Raw genomic sequence first — 22,801 nt, 5'->3', positions numbered from 1 at the left:
ACATACCGTATGGGAAAAAAAGGTTAAGGAACAAGAAGAAACCAATGTGGATAAATAGAACTGTAAAGAAGGCCATAAATGACAAAAATAAATCATTTAAATCACTAAAACAGGAAAAAAATAGAATATGTAAAAAACAAATAAAAGACCGAGAGATTAATTGCCAAAGAGCAAAACTAACCCTAACATGTTCTTCAATTATATAAATGGCAAAAAGTATAAATCTGAAGGTGTCGGAGGGGGGAGTTGCAGAGAGCGACGAGGAGAAAGCAAAGCTATTAAATATTTTTTTCTCCACTGTATTCACAGAGGAAAATAAACTGTCAGATGAAATGCAGAATGTAAAAGTAAATTCCCCATTAAAAAAGTGCCCTGCCTGACCCAGGAAGAAGTACATCAGCGATTTAAAAAGATTTAAATAGACAAATCGCCAGGACCGGATGGCATACACCCCCGTATCCTAAGAGAATTAAGTAATGTCATAGCCAGACCCATATTTCTGATATTTACAGACTCTATACTGACAGGGAGTGTTCCACAGGATTGGCGCATAGCAAATGTGGTGCCAATATTCAAAAAGGGTGCAAAAACAGACCCCGGAAACTATAGGCCGGTAAGTTTAACATCTGTTGTGGGTAAACTGTTTGAAGGTTTTCTAAGAGATGCTATCTTGGAGGATCTCAATGAAAACAAGCAAATAACCTCAGGGGTCAGTATTGGGCCCTATTCTCTTCAATATATTTATTAATGATCTTGTAGAAGGCTTGCACAGTAAAATATAATTTTTTGCAGATGACACTAAACTGTGTAAAGTAATTAACACGGAAGAGGACAGTATACTACTACAGAGGGATCTGGATAGACTGGAGGCTTGGGCAGATAAGTGGCAGATGAGGTTTAACACTGACAAATGTAAGGTTATGCACATGGGAAGGAATAATGCAAGTCACCCGTACATACTAAATGGTAAAACACTGGGTAACACTGACATGGAAAAGGATCTAGGAATTTTAATCAACAGCAAACTAAGCAGTAAAAACCAGTGTCAGGCAGCTTCTGCCAAGGCCAATAAGCTAAAGGGTTGCATCAAAAGGGGTATAGATGCCAGTCATGAGAACATAGTCCTACCACTTTACAAATCGCTAGTCAGACCACACATGGAGTACTGTGTACAGTTCTGGGCTCCTGTGAACAAGGCAGACATAGCAGAGCTGGAGAGGGTTCAGAGGAGGGCAACTAAAGTAATAACTGGAATGGGGCAACTACAGTACCCTGAAAGATTATCAACATTAGGGTTATTCACTTTAGAAAAAAGACGACTGAGGGGAGATCTAATTACTATGAATAAATATATCAGGGGACAGTACAGAGATCTCTCCCATCATCTATTTATCCCCAGGACTGTGACTGTGACGAGGGGACATCCTCTGCGTCTGGAGGAAAGAAGGTTTGTACACAAACATAGAAGAGGATTCTTTACGGTAAGAGCAGTGAGAATATGGAACTCTCTGCCTGAGGAGGTGGTGATGGTGAGAACAATAAAGGAATTCAAGAGGGGCCTGGATGTATTTCTGGAGTGTAATAATATTACAGGCTATAGCTACTAGAGAGGAGTCGTTGATCCAGGGAGTTATCTGATTGCCTGAATGGAGTCGGGAAGGAATTTTTCCCCCATTAAGTGGGGAAAATTGGCTTCTACCTCACAGTTTTTTTTTTTTGCCTTCCTCTGGATCAACTTGCAGGATAATAGGTTGAACTGGATGGACAAATGTATTTTTTTCGGCCTTGTGTACTATGTTACTATGTGTATATATTCCTTTTTATGTAGTCGGACATTGTATTTTAGCAATAAGACTTTTAGTATGCAAATATGACATCCTATGACGGATCTCAATAGCAGAAAGGGAAAGCGTAAGTGTTTTTTTTTTTTTTTTTTTTAACAGAGTGGGCACAATGGGCATTTCGACTCTGGAGGGGGCACAGTACACTGAGGGCATTATTACTATAAAGTGGGCACAATGGGGATTATTACTATGAAGTGGGCACAATGGGGATTATTACTATGAAGTGGGCACAGAGAGGGCATTACAACTGTGAAGGGGCACTTAGGGCATTCATACTCTGTGGGGAGGAACTAAGGAGGCATCGCAATGCGGCAGGTGCATTAAGGAATCACCCTGCTGTGAGGATGCACTTAGGGATATACTCTGTGGAGCACTAAAGGGATATCATACTATTACACTGTCTGAGAGGCATCAATATTGTTAGGGGCACTGAAAGGACATTCTTACGATTTGATTACACACACACACATATATATATTATATTATATACACACACACCTATACACACACACATACATACAGCACTACACGACAATGGTGTTGTCCCTCCTTATTTTGCAGGTCAGACCTTCATTGTACAGCAGACTCGGGTATGTGGACCTTTACAAAAAGTACTTGAGTACCCCTGCTACAGACTGTCCCCTAACATGTGGATTTGGTGGACACAAAAAAAATTAAATAAAAAGCCATTAATAAATAGTGAGCCTTACTGCCACATTTAGCTTCACATTCTCAAAGGGCCCTATTACACCGCTGTTTATTCGGTCAGGATAAGAGACAATGGACAATAAACACATCTACTCTGCTCGTTTGCATCAGCCTATTACACAGTCCGACGCTAAGCGAGTATGAGAGGTTGCTCACATCTGTGCTTTTAAAAAGGTTTTCAAAGCCTTTACAACTGGTTATCTATCCTCAGGATAGGTAATCAGAATCTGACTGGTGGGGGTCTGACACCCAGGAACGATCAGCTGTTTGAGAAGGCACCAGCACACTCAGTAGCGCCATGGCCTATACAACGTACGGCGCCGTGGCCTTATCTGAGCTCACCAAGCACAGCTTGGTCCAATGTATAGCGGCTATGCTTGGTATCGCAGCTCAGTCACATTCACTTGAGTGCAGTGAGCTCCTATTCATTTCTATGGGGATTTTGAAATTGCCAAGTGTACCGCTCGGCTCTTTTCGGATGGCCAATAGGAAGGCTTGGCGGTGGCCGCAACCGGCACCGCCAGCCACCACTTTGCCAGCCTCGTGTAAGAGGCTTCATTTTAGAGATAGGTGCGGGTCCCACCTCTGGGACCCGCACCTATTAGACAGGGGGGCATATTCTAGTTTACATCTTTTAACTGTTCATCCACCGAAACAGACTGGCAGAGTTCACTGTATCTGGTATAGCTGGATACAACCGTGCACTGCTAGATCCCCATTCACTGTAATGTGACGCAGCCACTGTCCGGCACAGATGTCGGCTTTTGGCCGGACAAAAAAATGCTTCTGGATACAGTGAATTCTGTCAGTCTGGTCCTCCACTGGAACAGACTGCCGGAGTTATAAGTGCAGATGTGACCCCGGCCTAAGTCAGTTCTATTAATTATCGGCAGCACTTCCCTGACTACACAGGGACATGTGCTGCCTGATTATCTTTCATCCTTATGAAAGATGCAAATCAGCCGTCAAACAAGCGTTCGCTTATTCATTGGCTAATGGGCGACACAATTATATAGGCCAATTATCGGGAATGAGCGTTCCTGTGAACATTTGTTCCCAATAATTGGCCCAAAAATAAATAAATTAAAAAATATCAGAAATCACCAACCAATTCCCATAAAGCAGCCGTTTTACCACTAGTGAGATTTTAGTGCAGATCTACTGTCTGCACAGACAGCATCGTTGACGTGAATGGAAGAGATGACATCAACCCTTTCTTCACTGACAAAGAATAATTCGCACTAAAATAAGACTTGGTGTGGAAACGGCCTTTGTCGATCCATTGGAACTTAAGGAATATAAAAAAAATATATAAAATGCACCGACAAGCCGAGTCAATGGGGCCTTTTTTCTTTTATTTCCAATTTCTTTGGATCACTAAGTAAATGAACTTACATAAAAAGCAATCCAATTCAAAAGCCAAATGCTTGGACACTGGTAAATGCAAAACAACTCCGAAGGTCAGGCGTATGTGGCCAGTATACAATTAACAGCCGCTCTCCAGTAACTAGGCTGCATCAGGCTTAATACTTTCATGCCCAGTTGTAAAAGCTTTCAACTGCTAAACAGTGTATGGTGTTTGTATAGTTCTGTGGATATGGCAAATCCTTTGTAGACGTGAAAGAAAAAGGAAAAAAATTAAATAAAATGATAAAAAAAAAAAAAAAAAAAAAAAGGGCAAATAAGTATTATTCCGTCTCTTCTTGAGGTAATTCAGCCAAAGTTATGCAGCGCTAGCCGGAACATATCGTTTGTGCAGACCCAGGAATCTTGTACGTTCTTTAGTAGAAACATTTGATGAAATCCAATAACTGGGTCGTCATCGGCCTGCAAGAAAAGACAACAGATTAAGCATTGAAATGCGGGAGCCTACTGACGAGACAGAGGGGATATGATAGAAACTTTTAAATACATAAAGGGAATCAACAAGGTAAAAGAGGAAAGAATATTTAAAAGAAGAAAAACTGCTACAAGAGGACATAGTTTTAAATTAGAGGGGAAAAGGTTTAAAAGTAATATCAGGAAGTATTACTTTACTGAGAGAGTAGTGGATGCATGGAATAGCCTTCCTGCAGAAGTGGTAGCTGCAAATACAGTGAAGGAGTTTAAGCATGCATGGGATAGGCATAAGGCCATCCTTCATATAAGATAGGGCCAGGGGCTATCCATAGTATTCAGTATATTGGGCAGACTAGATGGGCCAAATGGTTCTCATCTGCCGACACATTCTATGTTTCTATGCGTCTTTGAAAGCAATAAGTCTTTTTCGGTTCTGTTATGCAAATCATTTTCCCACCTTTTTTGGTTATTTTTTTCATTTTAACACACACACTATATAGAGAGATAGATATATATATAATTTTTTAATAACCTGAAGGAAGAGAGCCATCTCGCTAGCGCCACCTCTTGGAAGTGGCTCCCTATGATTATAGCTAGGGTTGAACAAATCGGATTCGGATTGCTGTATCTTTCCAGACCCAATTCTTTTAAAAACTAGGTTAAGAATATTGGCTCTGTCCTACTGTAAAATGTATTGCCTTCACGGAGGTCTTTCTGAAGTTTCGGCAAATACCACAAGACTTATGTCGTATCGCCTCCATCACGTATAACTTTGCTTAATCGCATAAATTACCAATTAAAAAATACGAAGCGGAAATCGGCTTCCTTGAGGCCCGAAGCAGAGTTCGGCTTAGTATTTTGAATCAGTAATTTATGTGAATATACAAAGTGACACGTGATAGAGGCGAAGTAAGTCTCTCGATGTTTGCTGAAACTTTGGAAAGACCTCCTTGGAGGACATATATTTTAAAGGGGTTCTGCAGTTTGTTTAAACTGATGGTCTATCCTCTGGATAGATCATCAGCATCTGATCGGCGGGGGTCCGACACATGGGACCCCCACCAATCAGCTGTTTGAGAAGGAAGCGGCGCTCCAGCGACTAATATCAGTGGCCTGGGCGTGGCCAAGCTCCATTCACGTGAACAGAGCTTAGCCCCACCCAGGCCAGTGATACTAGTCATGATGTCACTGGGCCAGCAGTAAACAGTGAGAAGGCCGCGGCGCTGCCTTCTCAAACAGCTTATCGCCGGGGGGCCCGGGTGTCGGACCCCCACCGATCAGATGCTGATGATCTATCCAGAGGATAGACCATCAGTTTAAACAGGGAGCCACTTCCATGAGGTGGTGCCAGCGAGATGGTCCTCTTCCTTAGCAGATACCTCTTTGCATTTACGCTCCCCCATGGAACATTGCCAATCCTATGGAGTATTTCCAGTAAGTCTCCATACAAGACTGGTCACCTTAAGGAGAGTAACCACCCTACCCAAGCCTTTACAACCAGAAAATATGTAAAAGGCGAAAAAGTGTTTGCATGTCTTTATTTTTCGTTGCTTCCACAACAGTCTTTTTGATATATGGTATGAATGAGTTATGTTGGCTGGGGATGGGGCTAGAATATGCGGTGGCGTGGCTTTTATAATTTTTTTATTTTTTATTTTCTTCATTTTACACTTTGTACCCACCATTCAGTCAATTTCCCCTGTAACTGGGGCTGACATAGTAGACCGACCAGCTTGTGAAGACGCTAGGAACGGAGCAGGATGCAGGATTGCCGCTTACTGATCTGTATACACAGCGCTCAATGAGTGCTGTGTACAGGTCCTTCTAAAAAAATTAGCATATTGTGATAAAGTTCATTATTTTCTGTAATGTACTGATAAACATTAGACTTTCATATATTTTAGATGCATCACACACCAACTGAAGTAGTTCAAGCCTTTTATTGTTTTAATATTGATGATTTTGACATACAGCTCATGAAAATCAAAATTTCATATCTCAAAAAATTTGCATATTTCATCCGACCAATAAAAGAAAAGTGTTTTTAATGCAAAAAAGTCAACCTTCAAATAATTATGTTCAGTTATGCACTCAATACTTGGTCGGGAATCCTTTTGCAGAAATGACTGCTTCAATGCGGCGTGGCATGGAGGCAATCAGCCTGTGGCACTGCTGAGGTGTTATGGAGGCCCAGGATGCTTCGATAGCGGCCTTAAGCTCATCCAGAGTGTTGGGTCTTGCGTCTCTCAACTTTCTCTTCCCAATATCCCACAGATTCTCTATGGGGTTCAGGTCAGGAGAGTTGGCAGGCCAATTGAGCACAGTAATACCATGGTCAGTAAACCATTTACCAGTGGTTTTGGCACTGTGAGCAGGTGCCAGGTCGTGCTGAAAAATGAAATCTTCATCTCCATAAAGCTTTTCAGCAGATTGAAGCATGAAGTGCTCCAAAATCTCCTGATAGCTAGCTGCATTGACCCTGCCCTTGATAAAACACAGTGGACCAACACCAGCAGCTGACATGGCACCCCAGACCATCACTGACTGTGGGTACTTGACACTGGACTTCAGGCATTTTGGCATTTCCCTCTCCCCAGTCTTCCTCCAGACTCTGGCACCTTGATTTCCGAATGACATGCAACAGTCCAGTGCTGCTTCTCTGTAGCCCAGGTCAGGCGCTTCTGCCGCTGTTTCTGGTTCAAAAGTGGCTTGACCTGGGGAATGCGGCACCTGTAGCCCATTTCCTGCACACGCCTGTACACGGTGGCTCTGGATGTTTCTACTCCAGACTCAGTCCACTGCTTCCGCAGGTCCCCCAAGGTCTGGAATCGGTCCTTCTCCACATTCTTCCTCAGGGCCCGGTCGCCTCTTCTCGTTGTGCAGTGTTTTCTGCCACACTTTTTCCTTCCCACAGACTTCCCACTGAGGTGCCTTGATACAGCACTCTGGGAACAGCCTATTCGTTCAGAAATTTCTTTCTGTGTCTTACCCTCTTGCTTGAGGATGTCAATGATGGCCTTCTGGACAGCAGTCAGGTCGGCAGTCTTACCCATGATTGCGGTTTTGAGTAATGAACCAGGCTGGGAGTTTTTAAAAGCCTCAGGAATCTTTTGCAGGTGTTTAGAGTTAATTAGTTGATTCAGATGATTAGGTTAATAGCTCGTTTAGAGAACCTTTTCATGATATGCTAATTCTTTTAGATAGGAATTTTGGGTTTTCATGAGCTGTATGCCAAAATCATCAATATTAAAACAATAAAAGGCTTGAACTACTTCAGTTGGTGTGTAATGAATCTAAAATATATGAAAGTCTAATGTTTATCAGTACATTACAGAAAATAATGAACTTTATCACAATATGCTAATTTTTTTTTAGAAGGACCTGTATACTGTGACAGGGAAGGCAAGGATTGTCCCCGCTTTCCCTATGGCATGCTCCGAAGTCGCTGACAGCGGGGTCCCTGCCGCTGTGTGATCAGCATGCAGCTGCTGACTCTGCAAGGGTGTGCCTAAAGCGATGAGACTCCCGCTGGGTCCGGGCAGGAAGCGGCATGGCCACTTCCTGATCTCTATACACAGAATGTGCTGACCTCTTGGACGCATACAGTCAACGGGCAGTCGGCAAGAGATCAATCAATACGTGTATCATGTGAACACATGAAAATACAGCACTCCGGTTTATACAACTCTTTATCCATTACCTGCAAGAAGAGTTGAGCAAATCCATCTCCCACAGAATCCCTTCACCAGTCACCACACTGAACCAGTTCTCACTAACCAGCATTTATTCTGTAATGTCTTAAGGTGCTGCCACGTGCAGCAGATTGTGTTCTAGTAATTTCTGAAACTAAAAATCAGCTTCATTGATCTGCATGGGGCTCTCTGGGAGGCAGGCACAAGGATTTCTGCAAACCCCATTCAGATGAATGGAACCGGTTATCAGACATTTCTGCAACAAAATTTGCCTCATGTGAAGTAACCCTTAAAAGGCATCTGTCAGCAGATCTGTCCCTATGACACCAGCTGACCTGTTACATGTGCGCTTGGCAGCTGAAGGCATCTGTGTTGGTCCCATGTTCATGTGTGTCCGCATTGCTGAGAAAAGTGATGTTTTAGTGTATGCAAATGAGCCTCTAGGAGCAACGTGGGCGTTACCGTTACACCTAGAGACTCTGAGGCCCAGCCGCTGACTTTTTTACTGCCTTTCCCTATCAAAGGGCAGAGGATGTGACAAATGCAGAGAGCAAAGTCCCTAGGTGTAACGGTAACGCCCCCATTGCTCCTAGAGGCTCATTTGCATATATTAAAACATCATTTTTCTCAGCAATGCGGACACATAGGAACATGGGACCAACACAGATGCCTTCAGCTGCCAAGCACACATTTAACAGGTCAGTGTCATGGGTACAAATCTGCTGACAGATGCCCTTTAACTGTCCGCCTTGTTTTTTTGTTGCTTTTTCTTTTTCAGTTCCCTTAAAAGAATTACTTACATCCACTTCTGGGAAAAATAGATTTAAAGTGTTCCTCCAATGAAAACTAAAGGTTTTACAATGCTCTTAGAGACACTATCAATGTGGAGGCTTAGCCTTTTAAGCAGAGCTGTTTGTGCTACAGACCTCTCCTCCTTCCCTGTGTCTGCCTTCTTACAGATGCAGTGGAGCTGCCTCCCCGGTAACTGGTCCTCTAAACCTGCCAGCACATTATCCCTGCCGCCAGCTCTCCTCCTGCTCCCTGCCGCCAGCTCTCCTCCTGCTCCCTGCCGCCAGCTCTCCTCCTGCTCCCTGCCGCCAGCTCTCCTCCTGCTCCCTGCCGCCAGCTCTCCTCCTGCTCCCTGCCGCCAGCTCTCCTCCTGCTCCCTGCCGCCAGCTCTCCTCCTGCTCCCTGCCGCCAGCTCTCCTCCTGCTCCATGCCGCCAGCTCTCCTCCTGCTCCCTGCCGCCAGCTCTCCTCCTGCTCCCTGCCGCCAGCTCTCCTCCTGCTCCCTGGCAGGCTTTGTGGGTATAAATGTGGATATTTTGACACCAGTATGTATGCTTGAGAAAGACTGCAATGAGCAGTTGAAACGTTGCAGAGGGGAATAAAGTGGGCCACATCACCTTTACATTGGAGTGCTGCCTCTTTTTTGGAAAAATAATATATATATTTATTCTCCATCTATCTCTCTCTATATGTACTTCTATCAGTCTAGCCCTAGTCACTAGTACCCAGTACCGACAGACTGATCATAGGGTCAAAAGTCTAAAAGGCAGGTTACTTTTTTTATAAAAATAAAAAATGAGTTACAAAGTACATGAACATGAAGTTGTTCTCATCTCATACATTAAAGCGGTTATCCGGGACAAAAAAATGCCCCCCATATGCCTGGGCCCCTCACACTGAATCTACTTACCCGGCTCCCCGCGCCACTCCTGTTCCCCGCACTGACGCTTCTCCCTGTGCGCGGATTAAAAGATCCGGTGTCGGCACAAGGGGAGAAGCAGCAGCGGCAGTGCGGGGAGACGGGGGAGAAGCAGCAGCGGCAGTGCGGGGAGACAGGGGGAGAAGCAGCAGCGGCAGTGCGGGGAGACAGGGGGAGAAGCAGCAGCGGCAGTGCGGGGAGACAGGGGGAGAAGCAGCAGCGGCAGTGCGGGGAGACAGGGGGAGAAGCAGCAGCGGCAGTGCGGGGAGACAGGGGGAGAAGCAGCAGCGGCAGTGCGGGGAGACAGGTTAGTAGATTCAGTGTGAGGGGCCCAGGCATATGGGGGGGCATTTTTTTGTCTCAGATAACCCTTTTAAGCTACACCGTGGACATCTTAAAGGGCATCTGTCTGCAGATTTGCACCTATGAAACTGGCTGACCTGTTACATGTGCAATTTAGCAGCTGAAGACATCTGTGTTGGTCCCATGTTCATATGTGCCCGCATTGCTGAGAAAAATGATGTTTTAATGTATGCAAATGAGCCTCTAGGAGCAACGGGGGCGTTACCATTACACCTAGAGACTCTTCTCTCTCTGCAACTGCCGCACCCTCTGCACTCTGACAGGACCAGGTGTGATGACGTTTACATTGCCAGGCCCTGCCAATCTAGAAAGAGAAACAACCCCAACAGAAGTATTTTTTTAAAGTAAAGTAAAGTATAAAATAACATACTTCTCTCTTTTGTATCCACCCTGTGTTTGGCTCCAAAAACTGCATGAATCCAGTCATAAAAAGGGAACAGCCATCTTTGCAAACATTGCGTTTCATCGTTCCAATGCACTGAATACATTTTACTTCAGTTTGCAAAGCTGCTGTGTGTATACAGCTCCTGTGCAGACCTATTTCTCCTTGGGAACAAGCAAACCCTGCGTAGACAGTCCGCCTTAGGCCACATTCACATATGCGCTGTGAACTCCGGCAGTCTCTGCTGGTGGAGGAACAGACGGCTGGCTGCATACCAACATGCACCACCAGATCTCCATTCACTGTAACAGGATTCGGCCACTTTCTGGTATATATGCCAGCCTTAAAGAAAAAAATAAATGCTGCGTGTAGTATTTTTCATCTGGCTGAAAGCTGGCAGGTATGCCGGATACAGTAAATTCCGGCAGACTGTTTCACCGCCAGAGTTCAAAGTGCATATGTGAACCCAGCCTTACCTCTTCCCTCCACTTCACTCTAACCTACCAATCATATTTTAGTAGGGGACAGACATATAGCAGGATCAGGCAGGGTATGTTTTTGGACCGTTACCGCAGAGACATCTAGGCTTGCATAGCAGCTGTAGACAAAAAGCAATATAATATTATTAAGATTATGTGCAATTTCACTTATTTTATATATTTTTTTATTTCAGATACACTGAAGCCAGACAAATTAGATGCGGAGGTGGCTACAGCCTTAAGCCTCTTGCACACGAACGTATTTACTTTTCGTGTCCATTCAAGGTTTTTTTACGGACAGTATGTGGAACCATTCACTTCAACGGGCCCGCAAAAATAAAAAATGAAGTTACTCCGTGTGCATTCAGTTTCCGTATTTCCATTCCGAAAAAAAAAAGAGAACATGTCCTATTATTGTCCGCATTACTGTTCTATTAGCGGCCAGCTGTTCCATTCCGCGAAATACGGAATGCACGCGGATGTCATCTGTATTTTTTGTGGATCCATTTTTTTTTGCAGACCGCAAAATACATACGGTCGTGTGCAAGAGGCCTCAAACTAATGTTATCCCCTCAAGGCAAGTCACAAATCAACCAAAGCAAGCACACACCTCTCATCTGGAACAGGAATCACTTAAAGGTTGTGAAGGGCTAGCCTGAAGACCTCATTGGTACACACCCAAGCACCATTAAAACATTTCAATAAAAAGATTTGCTGAAATCCCAGGATTTGGTCATCATCTGCCTGAGCAGAAGGTATGAATGAAAAAAATACAAATAAAAAAAATACATTAAACAGAAATGAGAGAAGCAACAGGACAGAAGAAAAGAATGAAACGTTCATGTAAAGGGTAGTGGCTTCAATCAGCAGGACACAAGCAGTTGTACAGCCAAGACAGACGAGGGTTAATGTCCCACCACAAAAGCTGTAGATAAAAAAACTAGACAAATTCAGAAACATGCACGTACCAGTGATCCCTCAAGATACAATGGCCTCAGAATAACACATTTTCCATATACAATGGTCTTTTTTGACCCATCGTAAGTTGAAACCAGACTCTAGGGTTGTTTTGGGTATTAAATTTTTGATACCCAATCGATACTTTTTGTCTGGTATCGACCTCAATACCGGGATTTGTCTCTTTCCGGTACTAGGCTTCGCTATTGCGCAGTCTAGTATCAGAACATGGCGCGCGCTGCTCTCAGCACGCTCCATGTTCTCCTCAGCAGCACAGAGAAGGAAGCACTCTCTCCCTCCCCCCTGTGCCACTGCCACCAGTGAGGAGAGGGGGTGGCGCACTGCGCCACCAATGAAAGAAAACATTTAATACAAATCCAGGAGGCGGGTGCTGGAAGGGAGCTGTGATTAGCAGAAGGTAACCCCTCAGGTGCCGCACCGGCCTCCTGTATTAAATGTTAATTATCATTGGTGGTGCAGTGCACCCTCCCCCCTCCCCTCAACCCCCCAGTATTAAAATCATTGGTGGCAGTAGCAACAGGGACCCCTCCCCTCATCCTCATTGGTGGTACAGTGGAAGATTCTGATCGGAGCCCCAGCAGTGTAATCCTGGGGCTCCGATCGGTTACCATGGCAGCTAGGATGCTACTGAAGTACTGAAGCCCTGGCTGCCATGGTAATCTCTGCTGCTGTGTGTACTATGCACAGGGCAGCAGGGAGAGTGCGAAGTCCTATTCACCCTGATAGATCTCTGTCAGGGTGAATAGGACAAGGGATTAAAAGATCCAGGTTCTGGTTTTACTTTAACTAAATAAAAAGTAAAAATAAATAAAATTAAAAAAAAGTATAAATCCCCCCCCCCCTCTCCCAATGTTACATATAAAATATATAAATAAACATATTACATATCGCTACGTCCGAAAAGAAATGTCTTATGCGGTGAACAGAAAAATAAAATCGCGCAATTCGACATTTTTTTTAGTCACCTTGTGTCTCTCCTGATGCGTGGTATCAAATGGTTATCGAGTATCGCAACCAAATCAAAATGTTGGTATCAAAACAACCCTACCAGACTCAACATACAATTACTCAGTCAGATCCAACCAATCAAGGCCACTTCTCTGGTAAAATAGCTGTATTAACAGTCAGCTATTATATGTAAGGACTAGTTTTATCTGTTTTAGTTATCTGCTTATTTTTCTTAAATCTTCATTTTCTCTCATCTTTGATGACATTACGAGGCTTTGGAACAGATTAGATTAATACAGTATCTTGAGGGACCACTGTATATGTATAGTAAATGTATATGTATAGTAAAAGACAACTGCACCTCCTAGAGCTTCCCTCTATTCCAGCAAAATGCTGGTTTGAGAACAAAAACATAGTAGTCCCACGTACGGCCATGTTCACACCTGCCTCGAAGGGTCCTTTAGGGGCCTCAGTTACAGCTTTCAGCGGTCTGTCACAGCTGTGATGGCCAGCCAGTACTTTTAGGCCCCTTTCACACGGGTGAATTTTCCACGCGGGTGCAATGCGCGAGTTGAACGCATTGCACCCGCACTGAATCCAGACCCATTCATTTCTATGATGACGTCACTACGCTCATCACATGTGACATCAAAAGTCCTTTTCCTCAAAGATGAAGACAGAAGAGATGCCGGCTGTGTGAATAAGTGGATTAAGGAGAGTTCCCGCAATTTGACGTAATAAAACGTCATAGTGATCGCGCGGGCACCGGAGCGGTGCGTGCGCGATCACTGCAGGAGCTCAGCAGTCCATGGTAGCCGGGCCCCTGCTGTATCCGCCTCCATCGCTGTAAAAGCCGATGCCGGCAGATTAACCCCTTCTATGTCGCAGTCAGTGCGGACCGCGGCATAGAAGAGGTTTGTGTCGGGTGAAATTTAATCTCCATTTTCCATCAATTCTTGTGGAACACCTAAAGGGTTAAGAAAGTTAGTAAAAACGAGATTTTGTGAAACTCGCCTGTAAAATCTGTTTCTCGCTTGATTCATTGGGGGGACACAGACTATGGGTATAGCTGCTTGCTGCCACTAGGAGGCGACACTAGGCTGAAAACTGTTAGCTCCTCCCCCGCCAGCTATACCCCTCCGGCCAGGAGAGAGCCCTCAGTTTGTGCAAAAGCAGTAGGAGAAGCAGAAGATATGACAACATCAACAAACTCCACGGTCAACGGACCGGGGGTGGGTGCTGTGTCCCCCAAGAATTAAGCGAGAAACAGATTTTACAGGCGAGTTTCACAAAATCTCGTTTTCTCGCTTATATCATTGGGGGACACAGACCATGGGACGTCCCAAAGCAGTTCCTTGGGAGGAAATACAAGACAGAGTGAAGAAGGTAGAGAACCTCATGACAGTCATCACACTGCGGCCTGCAAGACCCAAGTGCCCTGGTAGAGCGGGCCGTGATCCCCGGAGGGGGCGTCCTGTCCCGAAAGCGGTAACATTCCCAAAATAGTGGAGCGAATCCACCGGGAGATCATCACCTTCGAAGCTGCCAATCCCTTCCTAGAACCCTCCGGAAGGACGAACAAGGCGTCCGAGTGCCGAAAAGGGGCCACGGCCAAAAGGTAAATCCGCAGAGGCCACACCACATCCAAATGGTGTAACGACACCTCTCTCGGATGGAAGGGCCCAGGACAAAAGGACGGCAGGACAATGTCCTTAGTGACGTGAAAAGAAGACACTACCTTGGGCAAAAAAGGAAGGGACCGGGCGGAGGACCACCTTGTCCTGATGAAAGACTAGGAATGGTTCACGGCATGACAGAGCTGTCAGCTCTGAAACTCTTCGTATGGATGTGATGGCCACCAGGAAGGCCACCTTCCAGGACAGCAGGCGGAGGGAAGCTTCCCGCAGTGGCTCGAAGGGAGAAGCTTGAAGAACCCCCAATACCAAGTTGAGGTCCCACGGATGTAGCGGGGGACGGTAGGGCAGAGCAGGGTGTGCAACGCCCTGAAGGAAGGTCTTAACAGGACCCATTCCCGCCAAAGATCGTTGAAAGAAAATAGAAAGGGCTGAGACCTGGCCCTTCAAGGAGCTGAGCGCCATGCCCAGTTCCAGACCGGACTGAAGGAAGGCCAGAACGACTGGCAGGGAGAAGTATCTGGGAGACAGGTCCTGCTCTTCACAGAACCGAAGGAAGGACTTCGAGGTTCTATAATAGATCCTGGAAGAGGTAGGTTTTCTAGCCCGAATGAGCGTCCGAACCACCGCATCGGAAAAACCCCGCTGCTTTAAAAGGAAGGTTTCAAGAGCCATGCCGTCAAACGTAGAGTATCTAAACTCAGGTGGAAGCCTGGCCCTTGCGACAGAAGATCGGGTCTGAGAGGGAGCGGGTACGGAGCGTCCCCTAGTAGGACAAGATCCGAATACCATGCTCAGCGCGGCCAGTCCGGAGCAACAGCAGGGTCTGAACGCCCTCCCGGCAACCTGCGGGATCCCTTGCGCGGGCGAAGTAGCACGGAAGCTTGTGATTGAGGCGGGAGGCCATCAGATCCACGTCCGGCCGTCCCCAGCGACGACAGAGGGCGTTGGATACTTCCGGATGGGGAGACCATTCCCTGGGGTCTATCATCGTCTGGCTCAGGAAGTCTGCCGTCCAATTGACAATGCTGGGAATGCGGACCGCCGACAGAGCCGAGACATGGGCCTCCGCCCACCTGAGGATCCTTGCCGCTTCCTACATGACTGTCAAGCTGCGAGTCCCTCCTGATGGTTGACATACGCCACAGCTGTGCTGTGGCATTGCCCGACTGGACCCGGAAATAAAGGAAAAAAAAAATAATAATAATAATCTCACGAAGCTCCAAGGACATTGATGGACAGTCTGGACTCCGGAGACCATACGCCCTGGATGTTCGAGTGCCGAAGACCCCTTCCCAACCCTGAAGACTGGCGTAGGTCGTAATGACCATCCACCTGATCAGAAGGAAGGACCTCTCCGCCTCCAGGTGAGTTGCAGAAGACAAAAAGGAAAAAATAGGAATGAGCAAGACATGGAGGGGCGCCAAAGAATGCCTGGGGGAAGGGGAAGGAGGAGATTCCGGGGGAGTTACAGAGTGGTGAATTGGATAAGTGTGGCTGCTTCACACCGAACAAGTATGCAAGATTGGCGAAGAGAAAAAAGGAAGAGTGGTGGAATGCAAAAGGTAAGTTGGAGAAGTAAAAGCTGTATAGATTGGACCAGTCAAAAAAAAAAAATAATAATAAAAAAAAATAAATAAAAAAAAGGGGGATCCCAAGTGTTAGAGAGAAACCATTAGAATTCCCAGGTTATACAATTATACTGGTAGGCGGTGCTTCTTATTATATGGTTATCAGATATCCACTATATAGTGATCATTTGTAAAATATTATCAATGATTAAATAAAGCGTATCAAATAAAGTGCATCAAATGAACAAATCAAAGTTGTTTGTGTATATAGACCCATACGGATCCCATACACTATCACAGGTACTCACTTCACCAGGGGGGGACGCAAGATAAGCTCAAGACATTTGACGCCGTACCCTCCCTGGCCGAGATCGTATGTAGATTTAAACTCCTTGGTGTCATCCAAACAGATGACCCGGTGGACTCAAGTTCTAACAAGGTAGTTCTTTTATTGTGTAGCTCAATGCGTTTCGGGGTGTTAAACCTCCATCAGGAGCAATGTATATCCAGGTGAGTTGGGGAGAGCCACCAATGGAGGTCCGACCGAACCTGTGGAGGAAGGGAAAACCGACGATCTAAGGACTCCTGGGACTTGTCGCTCGCTGAAAGGACCTGGTGTAAAATTGAGCGAATGCCACCGCCTCGAACGAGGCCACCATAACACCTAACACCCGCATACAAGCCCGGATGGAGACTGTGCGCTGCCGAATCAACCGGAGCACCGCGCTGCGAAGGTCCTTCACCTTGTCCGCTGGAAGGCGCACCTGGGCTGCCCTGGAGTCCAGAATAATACAGAGGAACCGAATCCGAATGGACGGGACCAGGGAGGACTTCCGAAGGTTCACAATCCACCCAAAGTGGGCGAGAGCGTCCAAGGTGATCTGCAGACTCTCCTCGCACTGCCGGAACGACGACGCTTTGATGAGAATGTCGTCCAGGTACGGAAGCCTCTGGAGCGAAGAAGGCCCATAAGCGGAGCGAGCACCTTGGTAAACACACGCGGCGCAGTCGCCAGACCGAACGGCAGGGCGACGAACTGGTAGTGGTCCGAGTGGACCGCGAAGTGCAAAAAACGCTGGTGGACGACCGCGATGGGGACGTGTAGGTAGGCGTTCTGGATATCCACGGAAGTAAGCCATTCCCCTTGCGCCAAGGAAGCTATCACTGAGCAAAGAGACTCAATGCGAAAACGGCGCACTCAAAGGTAACTGTTTACCATCTTGAGGTCCAACACCGGGCAGACCGCTCCCTCCTTCTTGGGCAGAATTAAGAGGTTGGAGTAAAAAAACGGATAACTGATCCCTCGCCGGAACCAGGGAGATAACTCCTCTAACCAGCAGATCGTGAACCGCCTGAAAGAAGGCCCTCGTCCGAGACGGCTCCCTAGGGGGACGGGACAAAAAAAAAAAAAAAACGGTTTGGAGGCATGGATTTGAACTCCAACTTGAAGGCCGAAGTGACCACCTCGAGCGCCCAGGCGTCTGAGATGTGGGCCTGCCAAAACCTCCCTGAAAATGAAGGAGCCGACCCCCCACCCAGGAAGGTGGGGGGCGCACCTTCATGCCGGGGACTGCTTGCCAGAGAAAGAGCGCTGAGGCTGCACTCGGGAACGCCAGGCGGGCTGTTGCTTGAACGAAGGCTTCCGCCTTTGTTCCTGGGTGGGCTGCCTCGCGGTCGAGGGAGCCGCCAGGCGGGTGCCATTGAGGCGAAAGGACTGGAGTTGCGCGGAAGGACGTAGGTCGAGAAGAACGCTTTGGTTTGGGCTGCAGGAAGATGGGTGCTTTTGCTACCCGTGGCCTCAGAAATTATTTAGTCAAGTTTGGGCCCAAAGAGACGAGAGCCAGCGAAAGGAAGAGATAGAAGGGAGCGCTTGGAAGAAGAATCGGCCTGCCAGGCCTTTAGCCAGAGTTCCCGCCGAATCGAGACGGCCATATAGTGCGCGTCCAGAGCCGCCTCGCAAAGGTACTTCCTCGCCTGGGATATCTGGACCGCCAGAGCCTGGAGTTCTGTGCAGGAAAGGGCTGAGTCCAAGTCCTGATGTAAGCGCAGGGCCCATTCAGAAACCGCCTTAGCCACCCACACCGAAGCGAAAATGGGATGGAGTGCCGAACCGGTGGCTGAAAAGACCAACTTCGCAAGCGATTTAACCCGTCGGTCCACCGGGTCCTGCAGAGAGGAGCCGTCCGCAACCAGAATAGTGGTATTCTTGGCCAAGCGAGCCACCGGCGGGTCCACCTTTGGAGGGGAAGACCACTTACCCACGCAATCCGGGGGGGAACGGATAAAAAAGATCCAGCTGCTTGGGGATCAGGAAACGTGAACCTGGCTGTTCCCATGCTTTAGTGGTGAGAAGGGAAAGGTTGTCGTGGACCGGGAAAGATTTGGGAGTCTGCTTGGTACGCAGGAAAGAAACTGCCTGGTGACTGGAGGCGAGGTCCTCCTCTTGAAGTTGGAAGGTGTCCCGGACTGCCGAGACCAGACTGTCCACCAAGGCAGCCATCAGGGACGAGCGGTCCGGATCCAGATCCGTATCAGACTCTGCGAGTTCCACTTCGGACAAAGGGTCCCCAACCAACGAGGACGCCTAAGACAGCGAACCAGGGGTAGGTGGCGAAGGCGATGCATCCGAGGAGGAGAGGCGTTCCTGCCTGGGACGCTTGCTGGGGTGTCTACTCCTGGATGGTGCGCCGTGAGAGAGCGCAGGTTGTGCAGGTGACGACGTCTCTACCAAGCGACCCACTAAGGAAAGGGTGGACTGGGAGATCTTGGATAGGTCAGTCACCGGCCGGGACAGGGATTTGGCCCATTTCGGTTCCATACTTCCAGCAGAAGGGTGCACGTCAGTGAGCTGCGACTGAGGCAGCACGCTCTGGGTGGCCTGGCATGAGGCACAGAGGGGGTTCATCTGACCCCTAGGAAACCACATTACATGAAGTGCAGGCATAATGGGTAGCCCTACTGAGGACCTGGGGCGCGGGATCTGCTGGGTCAGACATGACAGGAGTCAGGGAGCAGCGCTGGTCCTACCTAAGTGGAGCAGAGTTAACCCTTGCTGGACGTGTCCCCAGGAGCAGGATGCAGCGGGTTGAGGTGGTCTGCGGCGAGCTGGACAGTGTGGAGAGGAAGTCGACACTACCTTGGAGGGCTTTACACAACTGAGCCGCCGAGAAGATTCTCCTCAGGCTGGGAAACCACATGCACGGCCGGGCGCATGCAGATAGAGAGCAGGCAGGAAGAGAAGCACGGCGGGAAAAGAAGGCTCCGCTCCCCTCCAGCCACCCGACGGAAGAATCCCAGCACTGCCGGGATTCCGGAGAAGAAGGGGTCCCTATGTATATACGGGAGAACTCTCCCAAGACCGGAAAAAAAAGAGGGGAGGGCGGCGGTAAGCGCGGCACTGCCGCCCGCGAATCGCTGAGGCTGTAGAGGAAAACAGCCAAACATGCAGAGTTAACCCCCGCAACCCCGTGCCAGCGGTGCCTTGCAGACAGGAAGAGAGTCCAGCCCCTTGGCCCTGATCTTGACACACAGACATACTCACCTGCCTTCATCTGTGTTCTTCACCCTTCTAACATGGACCAGCAGAGCCACCTCTTCAGTCCCTGGCACAAGTGACAGGGACCGGGTTGAAGGGCAGAAACAGGTGGCCCTATGGCTGGGGCCCTCCTGGTCCACTTTGTCTTCTTGTGGGAGGCAGAGCGGTGGAATAAGCGTCCCCGGTCAGCCCCCCCCCCCCCCCCCTTCCCGGGATGCAGAGCTCTTAGAAGCCCTGGACCCCCAACCTAAAAGGAAAAATAAAAATAAAAAAATTAAGAAATAAAAAAAACAACAACCACCCTGCAAGCAGGGGGTCTGCCTCCTACGACACTAAGCTAAAAACTGAGGGCTCTCTCCTGGCCGGAGGGGGGAGCTAACAGTTTTCAGCCTAGTGTCGCCTCCTAGTGGCAGCAAGCAGCTATACCTATGGTCTGTGTCCCCCAATGATATAAGCGAGAAATCAGTTTTGTATACCTTGAGGGTGTAGTTTCTAAAATGGGTCATTTTTGGGTGGTTTCTATTATGTAAGCCTCACAAAGTGACTTCAGACCTGAACTGGTCCTTAAAAAGTGGGTTTTATAAACTACACCCCTCAAGGTATTAAAAACTGATTTTACAAACTTTGTTAACCCTTTAGGAAATCTACAAGATTAGGCAGAAAGAGGCCAAGCAAGTTATAAGAACTTCTAAAGCGCAGGCAGAAGAAAAACTAGCTCAGTCTTTGAAAAAAGGGGATAAGACATTCTTCAGATATATAAATGAAAAAAGGAAATTAAAACAAGGAATAACTAAATTAAAAACAAAGGACGGAAGGTATATAGAAGAGAATAAAAGGGCTAGCCGACTGCCTTAATGAATACTTCTGTTCAGTTTTTACAAAAGAAAAAGAAGGACCTCCACTAGAAAGGATGACTAATAAATCGTAACCAATCATTAGTAACAGCAGCCGTCCCGGAAGATTGGAAATTGGCAAATGTCGTGCCCATTCACAAGAAAGGTAGTAGGGAGGAATCGAGCAACTATAGACCAGTGAGTCTGACATCAATAGTAGGCAAATTAATGGAAACCCTATTAAAGGATAGGATTGTGGAACATCTAAAATCCCATGGATTGCAAGATGAAAAACAACATGGGTTTACTTCAGGGAGATCATGTCAAACAAATCTTATAGATTTTTTTGACTGGGTGACTAAAATAATAGACGGTGGAGGTGCAGTAGACATCGCATATCTAGATTTTAGTAAGGCTTTTGACACTGTCCCACACAGAAGACTTATCAATAAACTGCAGTCATTGAGCATGGACTCCCATATTGTTGAGTGGATTAGGCAGTGGCTGAGGGACAGACAACAGAGGGTTGTAGTCAATGGAGAACATTCAAAACAAGGTCATGTTACCAGTGGGGTTCCACAGGGATCTGTACTGGGACCAATTTTGTTTAATATCTTCATAAGTGATATTGCAAAAGGCCTTGATGGTAAGGTTTGTCTTTTTGCTGATGACACAAAGATATGTAACAGGGTTGATGTTCCTGGAAGGAAACGCCAAATGGAAAAGGATTTAGGAAAACTAGAAGAATGGTCAGAACTCTGGCAACTGAAATTTAATGTGGATAAGTGCAAGATAATGCACCTGTGGCGTAAAAACCCAAGGGCAGAATATAGAATATTTGACACAGTCCTGACCTCAGTATCTGAGGAAAGGGATTTAGGAGTAATTATTTCAGAAGACTTAAAGGTGGGAAGACAATGTAATAGAGCAGCACGAAATGCCAGCAGAATGCTTGGAGGTATAGGGAGAGGTATAAGCAGTAGAAAGAGTGAAGTGCTTATGCCGCTGTACAGAACATTGGTGAGACCTCACTTGGAGTATTGTGCGCAGTACTGGAGGCCATATCTCCACAAGGATATAAATACTCTAGAGAGTTCAGAGAAGAGCTACTAAACTAGTACATGGATTGCAGGATAAAACTTACCAGGAAAGGTTAAAGGACCTTAATATGTATAGCTTGGAAGAAAGAAGAGACAGAGGGGATATGATAGAAACTTTTAAATACATAAAGGGAATCAACTCGGTAAAGGAGGAGAGAATATTTAAAAGAAGAAGTTTTAAATTAGAGGGGCAAAGGTTTAAAAGTAATATCAGGAAGTATTACTTTACTGAGAGAGTAGTGGATGCATGGAATAGCCTTCCTGCAGAAGTGGTAGCTGCTAATACAGTGAAGGAGTTTAAGCATGCATGGGATAGGCATAAGGCCATCCTTCATATAAGATAGGGCCAGGGGCTATTCATAAGATTTAGATATATTGGGCAGACTAGATGGGCCAAATGGTTCTTATCTGCCGACACATTCTATGTTTCTATGTTTAGGTGTTCCACAAGAATTAAAGTAAAATGGAGATGGATTTTTTGCCAGATTTTCCATTTTAATCAATTTTTTTCATTAACAAAGAAAGGGTTAACAGCCAAACAAAACTAAATATTTATTGCCCCGATTCTGTAGTTTACAGTAACACCCCATATGCGGTCGTAAACTGCTGTTTGGGCACACGGCAGAAGAAGGAAAAGAACGCTATATGGCTTTTGGAGGGCAGATTTCGCTGGAATGATTTTCAGGTGCCATGTCACATTTTTAGCCACCCTCTGAGGTACCCCTACAGTGGAAAACCCCAAGAAGTGACCCCATTTTGGAAACTACACCCCCCCCCCAAGGAATTTTTCAAGAAAATGTCTCTTTAGGCCCACATTATTTTCACAAGGGGTAAGAGTAAATTACACCCACAATTTGTTACCCGTTTTCTCCTGAATCTGGCAACACTTCACGTGTGGTCGTAAACTGCTGTATGGGCACACTGTAAAGTTCAGTGTACTGATAAGCAATAGCTTAGGTAGTCGGTATCCTACAAAAATAAAAATATTTCCCAGCCTGCATTTGTGGGAGGGGCGTAGGGTATTTAGCCGGCTCACGCCCTCCCTCTGGTGTCGGCATCGCGCAGTGCCCGCTTGACGTTCGGGTCAAAGAGCAGTCCCTGGCTCTTTGACCAGTTCGCCCAAGCGCTCCATTGGCTCCTGGTCAACCATGCCCACTGCCTGAGGGTCATCCAGCTCATCGAGCAGGC

The 22,801-nt window shown here is 46.8% G+C and overlaps 1 protein-coding gene across 2 annotated transcripts in view; it reads right to left on the bottom strand.

Moving 5' to 3' along the window:
- Window positions 1-3,886: 3,886 nt before the first annotated feature.
- Window positions 3,887-22,801, bottom strand: part of NUTF2 (nuclear transport factor 2) — a 36,098-nt gene continuing 17,183 nt past the window's right edge. The window contains exon 5 of one of the 2 annotated variants that reach the window (XM_044269626.1): window positions 3,887-4,379. In XM_044269626.1, the coding sequence (XP_044125561.1) occupies window positions 4,266-4,379 (114 nt within the window). In that variant the 3' untranslated portion in view covers window positions 3,887-4,265. Of the gene's footprint in view, window positions 4,380-11,632; window positions 11,759-22,801 lie in introns of those variants that run through there. The other variant, XM_044269627.1, reaches the window with a different exon arrangement.

The sequence above is a fragment of the Bufo gargarizans genome, chromosome 10 (genome assembly GCF_014858855.1).
Source record: "Bufo gargarizans isolate SCDJY-AF-19 chromosome 10, ASM1485885v1, whole genome shotgun sequence".
NCBI lineage: Eukaryota > Metazoa > Chordata > Amphibia > Anura > Bufonidae > Bufo > Bufo gargarizans.
This window is presented reverse-complemented; position numbering and strand designations above follow the sequence as displayed.